Below are 9,771 nucleotides of genomic sequence, written 5' to 3'. Positions count from 1 at the left end.
ATAACATGTATAATTAAGGTTTTATTTGTAACTGAGTGAACACTTCCTCTGGGACTTTGTCCTGTTTGTGTTCCAGTGAAAATAAATAAATAAATATAAGTATTATAATTTTTTGTCCTGAATACAATCAGCCACGATTTTTATTGAAATATATTCTTATGAGTTGCTATATTTCGAGAAATTAATGGGAATAATGAATTGAAGGGAAAAATTATGATCATTTCTTTTTTAAACGATTGAGAATAGTCATTGGAATTAGAACAATAAATTGACCTGTTATTGAACGAAATTTATAAATGTCTTTAATCTTTCTTATCAATTTCATTGCCACAGCCTCAGCACATATATGAAATACTGCTCAGCCCACGTGTTCCAATTGCACATTCTTATCAGGCACTAAGAGATCAGCGGTGGTTCCAATGATTAACCAATATCCTTCCTAATTGCTTAAGCTTTTGGATACACACCGGAACCAACATTTTAGTCGACCGCTTGTTGTTATTGAGAAATGACTAAAGATTCATACGAAGTTTCGAGCCCTCAACAAGGGGGGCCACCCCGCAGAAGGGCAGATAATTCTTTTTGGTTGTGCTCTTGCACTTTGTTGGTTGTGCTATTGCTTTGTATTATTATTTTACTGTTTTCATTTCGATGGTGCGAATTAGGAATTTTCCGCAAGGTAAGGTGTTTTGAATTTCAATATTGATTTGAGTGCCAAATTTATAAATGGATAGTATTTTTTGAGTACACGGAATATTTTCAGGAATTACATTTCTGTCGAATAACAAAACGTGATCTAGATCAGATCTATGCTGCAATTTCTCAAATTAATATTTTTTTGCCGGAGTTAAAGAAAAAACGGATATAAAATTAGATGTAATTAATTTCTACTGACAAACGATCATGTTTCATTGTTTTTTTTTCTGTTTAAAAATGAGAGACTAAATGAACACGAAAAACGTTCTTGTTCAAACTATTGCTTATTCATCTAAAACACTTTGAATATTGGTTTTGAAGACTTGAAAAATGAGAAAAGTACTGACCTGAGGTCATGAGGTTTCTGGATGCTTGTTAATTCATGCGCCAATTGCACCCTTTGAGATCATATATGTATCTTTATACTTTTAAACTGTTATGCGCAATTGGCGCATGAATGGACGAACGCTCAAAAACTCCTGATCTCAGGTCAGTACTTTCTTAAACCTTTTTTTATTTCGCTTAACTTTTCTGTGGTTCAGGTGCAATCCCCAAGCACGAAGCTTGAAAATCTCATTTTATGTTTACTTGCAAAATCTCAACTCTGAGGCATCTGATGTCACTGAAGATGTAGAATAACAGTTTCAAACTTCTTGAAAAATTTCATGTTCCACGCGTCTCAGTGTCAAAAGGTTGGATGATGTTGGCATTTTATGCGTATATACATTTATGCATGATTTAATTTTGATCGCGTCGTGAGAACAAAAGAAAATTCAACCAGAATATAAAAAAACAGACATTTCAGAGACAACAGATCATAAAGATTTGATATCTTTATTTGTAGATGTATATTAACAATTTCGAACATATATGCAAAATATTATGTTTATTGAGTGAACTCGTGAACAAAACCATAGAAAATTCAAGAAAAATATCAAAAACAAAATACCTAACATTTTTTAACAAAGAATCAGACTAGATTGAAATTTAGTTTGTTTATGTTGAATAATCACAAATTTCAAGTGTATAGTTTCAACATAACTCTCTATCAAGATAAAACAACCGCAATAAATGACATCATAGTAAATAACATCTCATAATATATTACAAGATTTCTCAGGTCTCAAATAGAGGCATAAATGAATGAGCGGTAAAAAAAACATCTGTTTTTTTGTTCTCAATGGAATACCTATATGTAAGAAATCATGTTTGAGTCCAAGTAGAAATTGGAACGTAAGGTTGATTTGAATGACATTTTGGTTTATTATACAGGGTGATTCACTGGGAGCCCTATAAGACGATTATGGAAAACTAATTATAATTTTCAGCTCAAAAGAATCCCATTAACTCATGAACCGTTGAGTTTTTACCTGGATGAGGTATTGCCCCAATTATAGTCAAAAAAGCTATCTGATGATGCAATAAGGAAGTCTTAGTCTGTTTTCGGTATAACCGGAAGTTGTAGGTATGTAAAAATATTTTAGGGAGAAAGATCATTGTCTTTAACTTCAATATGCAAATTTTCCGTTCAAAATTACGATTAGTTTTCCGTAAACGTCTAATAGGCTAACTCGGTGAATCACCCTATATCGAATAAAAAATCCTTTGTAATCGTTAAAGGAAAAAATTCTTCTTTCTCTGAAATTTTCATGCTTATTTTATATTTGAGAACATAATATTTTTTACCGGAAGGTCCTATCACTTAGAGTTTCGAAATCTTGTTTCATTATGTTAATTGCTCGATAGTTTTATAATGATGAATGTAAATATTCTTTTGTACCAACCATCAGCCCCAAGGTAAATAAGATAAGTCCCGAACGGAAAAACTTTCAAAAAATTTTCAGTTTACCCAATGGCCAAAATCAATTTTAGGTTTCGTATATCTATATGCCCGTTAGAATTTTTGTTCTGCTGATGATTCCCAAAAATACGAATTTCCTTGAATCATGAAATTCCTCATTCAGTTGTAAAATGTAAAAAAAAACAATTATTTCAAGCAACATTTCTTGTTGATCGCGTCACCCGAATCAGAAAAATTTATAAAGATATCTGGATAACAAAATCAATATTACCCAGTTGAGATTTTGACAGAACATAGAGAATACTAGTTTTATGTTGGGGAAATTAATTTTTTGATCGTATCATCAGAATAGTCTACAAAAAACAGGTTATTGAAAAATAGTTATTTATTGTATAAGTGTTTTAGATACCTTTTTATTTGCGCAAGAATGTTTAAATGCGAGAGCGAAGCTCGAGCGTTTAAATTTCTCAAGCAAATAAAATGTATCTAAAACACGCATGAAATACAACGTTTTATTCACAATCACATTCATTTAGAATCAGAATCGCGGAAATTTTTCATCACAAAATGATTTGACGTTTTGCTATAACAGCGGCTGTCACCTCAAAAATCATTGAAATGACATACTAAAATATAAATACTAAAATATAAATGCGAGAAAATAATTCTGTTCCTGATATAATCCTTGAGGAAGCTGAAGAAGCAACACGCCAATTATTGCCTGCCAATTATGAAACATTATGAAAAAGTATTTTCCGAATTGAATGAATGGAAAGAAAAACAGAGGGTAATGGCAATAATTGAGGAAGTCATGCTATCGTATTTTTCAAATTTAAAGAAGAAGTATGCAATTTTATCCATGTGGTCGAAGTACTCGATGCTGAAGGCCGCTATAAAGGTCTATAATAACATAGACTTTGGGAAATATAGTAAACTCACTGCCTATCTGAAGAGTGAATCCAAGGTTCTCCTGGTTCTAATCGTTCCTTACAAGAGGATGCATCCATTGATTCTAGAGATTTATCAAAAATTTCGACTATGCGTTCTGAAACCAATGACAACTACAAGCTTGTTATTAATGGAAACGAAGTGGATTATGATAAAACGAAGAACGAAATGTCTATTAATAAAAATGTGGGATTTTTATATCGTTGTCTAGGGGTTTATATAAAAAAGGCCGCCGGAACTTAACTATTGTTCATTGACACAATGTACAGGGTGGGCAAATTTCGATGTTTTAGCACTACAACTTTTGAACCAGAGGAGATAGACAAAATCTGATACCCACTTCTCGATCTCTTTTTCTGAGAAACTAACAAGGGTAGTATTAATTTTTGGACACCTTCTTTTGTTTTCGAGTTATAAGCGAAAATTGGAAAAATGGCGATATCGAAAAACATTTATATCTCCGCTAATACTAATGGTAGAGCTCTGAAATTAAAACATTATACAGGCACTTTTTTACGTAGAATCCAGTGGCGTGCTCGTATTTCCAAAAGGGTTTTTAATTACGAAGCTATGACCCAAAGTTATGTTTTTTTAAATGGGAACACTAGATTTTTGTGCCATTTTCTGAAAGCTTAATTTTTCCTGATTTCAAAAATATATAACATCGTATGATTTGTTCCAATATGAATAATAGAAAATGGTCAAAAACCTTTTTTTACTTAAGAGTCTCAATATTTCTATGGTTTCAACTGTTGATGAGCCTTCCTATAACAAGAGCAGTGTCCTTCCGTCAATCTGATTATTTCTTTGCTTTTCACTTATTTCTACAAAATTCGAATCTATATTTATTTTATACAAATAGTTTCGAAAAGATAAACGAACTTGGAAAAAGTTTCCTAGGTAGCTTGAACACAGTTTCAAATATTCATCTATTGAAATATTGAGAAGAGGTGTCGACTGTGCATTATGCAATTGTTGTCATTATTAGGTTAAATATTATTTCTTGTTTGTCCCTTCGTAATTTTTTTTTTCCTTTATATGTGCTTGGCTACTAAGGCCATCTACACAGCGAACATTTCATATTTACTATATCAAACTCATAAACCTCCACCAGACATACACAACATCCATGACCTAGCCAGGATTCGAACCCGGTACCTTCGGCACCACAACCAACTTCTCAGTCCACTGTACTACCGAGGTAGTCCCCTTCGTAATTAAAATGTTGAGTTCAATCAGATATGCATTGTTTCATATGCTGTTTAAAAAGGATTGGTACTTGTGCATATTGATTCTGGAGACCTATGTAAATAATCTCCTGATACATGCATCTCAATACAACTCTTTCGATTGAAAAATTCGATCTTGTGGTTTCTCCGTTATTTCCAAATCAATTTTTAGATAAAAAATTTATAAAACCTATCTAGATTCGAATTTTGTAGAAATAAGTGAAAAGCATAGAAATAATCAGATTGACGGAAGGACACTGCTCTTGTTATAGAAAGCTCAATTTTTCTGTGTTCATCAACAGTTGAAACCATAGAAATATTGAGACTCTTAGGTGAAAAGAGGTTTTTGGCCATTTTCTATTATTTATATTGATCCGAATCATACGATGTTATATATTTTTGAAATCAGGAAAAATTAAGCTTTCAGAAAATGGCACAAAAATCTAGTGTTCCCATTTAAAAAAACAAAACTTTGGGTCATAGCTTCGTAATTAAAAACCCTTTCAAAAATACAAGCACGCCACTGGATTCTACGTAAAAAAGTGCCTGTATAATGTTTTAATTTCAGAGCTCTATCATCAGTATTAGCGGAGATATAACTGTTTTTCGATATCGCCATTTTTCCAATTTTCGCTTATAACTCGAAAACAAAAGAAGGTGGCCAAAAACGAAAACTACCCTTTTTAGTTTCTCAGAAAAAGAGATCGAGAAGTGGGTATCAGATTTTGTCTATCTCCTCTGGTTCAAAAGTTGTAGTGCTAAAACATCGAAATTTGCCCACCCTGTACAATTCAACTTCAATTGAATGTACAGCCACTGAACTTTCGTCTATTGTCTGATTATTCGAGTAGATCCGTCTATATCTAACGTCGAATTATCTAACTCGCTGCGTCTACTATATTTTACGTCGAATCATATGCGTCTATCACGTCGAATTCTTTAACCTTTCCCGTCTAATCTCTAACGTCGAATCCTAACTATGTCCATCTACTCTCTCACGTCGAATTCCACCCTCGTTCCTGTATCGTACTTCAGTCTCCGTTTTAAGTCTCAAGTACCTCTTCCCCTTACGTCTCCCTATATCGATAAATCTGCATGGTCCAACCTTTTAGGGTCGATCGTGTAGTTCTCGTTTCGTAAAGTCAGTAGCGTATCATTCAGTCGGGTGTTAAGAATTTGGATCCCACATAAATGTTAATGTTAATATTAATAATGAATAAGTAAAATGTGATTATTCAAGATTGTATTTTTCATTATTTCACTAGTGGAATGAAGTAATTTCATTATTCCAACAACTTACAGCAGTTTAAGACACGCACAAACCGATTTCTTCTAAATTCATCTCGGGGCGCTTGAAAGAGCGTTATAAGCTCAGTCTTTTCCCGAGAGATGCGTAAAAAAAAAAAATTCCACTAGTGGATAAAGTGGTACTTTATACGGTTCATAAGTGTGGATAAAACTTTAATTATAAGGTGATTGTGGATAAAAGTTTTTTATTGATTGTTTCATATTATATGCGCAGGACTTCAGGACGTGATAGCACTTCCAAAAAAAGAAAGGTTTTCATCAACTTACCCTCTAAAATGAACCATTTTCAAGTATCTTCGAAACCTTTCATTGTACAGAAAACAGCGTTCGTAAGCATTTCCTAATCATAATAAGCTAAGTTTTATGCGGTTTTTTTTCGAGATACATTGTTGGCATTGAAAACAAAAAAAGTTTTTTTGCGAATATCTCGAAACCTTTCATTGTACAGAAAACAGCGTTCGTAAGCATTTTCTGATCATAATGAGCTAAGTTTTGTGCGGATTTTTTTTTAATTCTTAATTGGTTACAGTTTTGAAAGGGTAGTGGGTGTTTTTATCCCCAACTTCTAAGCTAATCGAAAAAACAAGGTTTTTGAGACGCCCATTCGAACCGTCAATTACTTTTACACAAAGTACGCTTGGTCATACGCTCTATAGTTTTCGAAAAAATTAACTTTTATGTTGAAAAACATGGTCTTTACAAGTTGCCGTTTTTTTAACATCGAAAACTACAGTTCAAAAATTCAAAATTATTATCTGAATAACTGAACAACGCTTACGAAAGCTGTGTCCTGCTCGATAAAAGGTTCCGGAAATATTAGCAAAAAAAAATTTTTTTTCAATTCCAACACCCTGTATCTCGAGAATGGTGTATTTTAGATGGTGAGTTGATTGGTGCTTTTTTCATATTTTTGGACGAGCTATTACATTCTGATGGCTTGCACATATTTTACGAAACACCCTGTATAAGGGATAACAGGTTCGACCCTGTTGCAATTTTACATATGAATTTACCGGGTTTTTCACCATAATTTGACCCCCCCCCTTTAACTTTGTTACTAGAAGAGGTACAAAAAATGTTTTTTACAAATGTTTCACGAAATTTACTAGTGTCTTCTAAAATGATTTCACAAAACGAAATATATACAGAGTGGGCAACATATTGATATCAACTTCATTTCTTCAAATGGAACACCCTGTACATTTTTCTATATTTGACTAGCTATTTTTTCCCCGATTTCGAATATAAAACATATGTTTGGCCTATCTCTCTCATTCTGAGTATCATAGAGTTTCAAATTTCAAGAACCACCTGTCAAGCTTAGTGATCAGTTTACAAGTGAAAGGCTGCGATAATTCAAAATGCACTTTTTTGAGTTGGCATATATGACATACGTTTATCATTTAATGAAACTATTCATCGAATATACACTATAGAAGCGGAAAAATTTGAAATATTCCCACTTTATGTGAAGAACAATAAGAATAAGAAAGCTACAAGGGGAGAATATATAGAGTTGCATCCAAATCATCCAATTCCAATTTATAGTGAGAAACGTATGTATATATATCGTTGCCAACGAGATAACTCAAAAAAGGGGTTTTTGAGTTATTGCAGCCTACCGCTTGAAAACTGATTACTGAGCATGCCAGGTAGTTCTTAAAATTTGAAACTCTGTGGTACTCAGAATAAGAGAGATAGACCAAACATATGTTATATATTCGAAGTCAGGGAAAAAAGAGCTAGTCAAACATAGAAAAATATACAGGGTGTTCCATTTGAAAAAATTAAGTTGATATCAATATATTGCCCACTCTGTATACATTTCGTTTTGTGAAATCATTTTAGAAAACACTTGTAAATTTCGTGAAACTTTTGTAGAAAACATTTTTTTGTACCCCTTCTAGTAACAAAGTTAAAGGGGGGGTCAATTATGGTGAAAAACCCTCTACAAAAACGGTTTCGAGTTGTTTACACAATTTTATGTTTCTCGTTAAATCTTCAAGCAAAACTTCGAAAAAATCACAGTATTTCCGTAATCATAAATCTGACTAGTTTGAAATTTAGTTTTAAAAATAATTTGTAAAATTACCACTCGATTGTTCATGTCTAATTGTAGGATCGTATCATCAGGTCCCCCAATTTAGATAAACTTACCCATCACAATGACAACATAATTAATCAAATTTCGTATACATATACCATACACTTATACAGAGTGTCCCAAGTTCGGGTGCCTATAAGATGTTATTTAGGAGACCTAGGCCTATTTAAATTCTGATAACTTAGATGTTATTCGATATTTTTTACCAACCTAAAATATGAGTGCGACATAACTACTTCCGGCTAGATCAAATAATTTTTCGAAAAAAAGATATTTTTAAAATTTTTCTTCTCTGATAATAATAAGTAGGTATTCAATTCTGAACAAATATCTGCTTTAACTGTTACATAATCCAAAATAGTTTTCAAAATATCAATAAAAAAACTGGAAAAAACGGATATATGTAGAGTCAGTGTTTTGTTCATCCGAGATATTCAAAATATCCTAAACGTCAACTCTCTTCACATTAATACTTGGTTATCATCCATTGTTATTTAATAAATAAGTGTCCAATATTCTCTTCACATTTTTGATCAAACACACACATAACAACTGTCAATAAAGTTATTTGACAGTTATGGTTCCAGCCTACCCCTCAAACAAAAATATGAAAAGGAAGTTCAAATTTCCGTAGCTAGAGTCGATATTAATAATTTTTTTCTTTATCACCTCAGGAGAAAAATCAATATGGCGTCCATATAAAAAAATTGACTGTCACTTCTTTGAAATAAAAAAAAACAAAAAATCTGAAGACACCATTGAAATCTCTATATTTGATAATGGGTGCCACCGAATTTCGTGAAGTTATCTGCAAAAACAAATGAGTTATACAGAAAAAGAGAAAATCTCGATTTTAATTTTTTTCGAGATATCTCGGGAACCATTGAAGTATTTTAGATCTGTTTACTCCAACACACTTATCCCTAAATAACGCAACTTTTTTGTGATTTAAGCCACCATGTATTTCAATATCCCTATAATGGAAAAAAAAATTTGACGACAATGTCTACTTATATCTGCAATGTGAGAAAGAAAAGTTTGAAAACAAAGTTTGAACCAAGAATTACTCGAAATAATAGCATTTTTTTGATAACCGATTGTTCCTACCTTATCCAGGGTGTCCCTAATTTGGAGGTACGCAAAAAATGCAAGATTCCTTCAATAATTTTGAAAATTAAATGTCCTATACATGAACCCGCAAAAGCTTTCTTTTCGAGAAACAGACTTTCTCTTGTAGTGCTACTTTTTTGTGATGCTTATAACAGTTTATCAAATCTTTATTATTCTTCTATATACATTGGGTAAATAAGTACCAAAACTTATAATTAATTTTATTCATCACAGCTTACTGGATCTTATAATAATTTGAATTTTCCTGAGGATTACTGACGAATTGTTTAACATGAACCAACAAGAAATCGAAAAGTGTACCAGAGTTTCTATTTACAATTTCCTATGGTTCAATAAAAAAAAAGTTCTGGTAGAAAGAAGTGAACAGTGCATATCATTTTGGGTGAGACAGCCAGGTTTCTCGCTTGTTATTTAAGAAAGAGCCTTGCGGTTTTCACGTTCCTGTCCTACTTTTTCGTGAAACTCAAGTTGGTCTAATCAGATTTTGCATAACTGTTTCCGTTCAAGAGATACAGGCTGATTTTGGAAATTGGTACTTTTCGGAGCCCTCCTTT

The 9,771-nt window shown here is 32.5% G+C and overlaps 1 protein-coding gene across 1 annotated transcript in view; it reads left to right on the top strand.

Moving 5' to 3' along the window:
- The first annotated feature begins 494 nt into the window (after window positions 1-494).
- LOC123677417 (endothelin-converting enzyme homolog) overlaps window positions 495-9,771 on the top strand; it is a 180,780-nt gene continuing 171,503 nt past the window's right edge. Inside the window, exon 1 of the mRNA XM_045613918.1 lies at window positions 495-679. Within this exon, the coding sequence (XP_045469874.1) occupies window positions 509-679 (171 nt within the window). The 5' untranslated portion in view covers window positions 495-508. The remainder of the gene's footprint in view (window positions 680-9,771) is intronic.

This window comes from Harmonia axyridis, chromosome 4, assembly GCF_914767665.1.
Source record: "Harmonia axyridis chromosome 4, icHarAxyr1.1, whole genome shotgun sequence".
In the NCBI taxonomy this organism is placed as follows: domain Eukaryota; kingdom Metazoa; phylum Arthropoda; class Insecta; order Coleoptera; family Coccinellidae; genus Harmonia; species Harmonia axyridis.
Note: the sequence above shows the minus strand (reverse complement) of the source record. Positions and strands in the feature narration are given on the sequence as shown.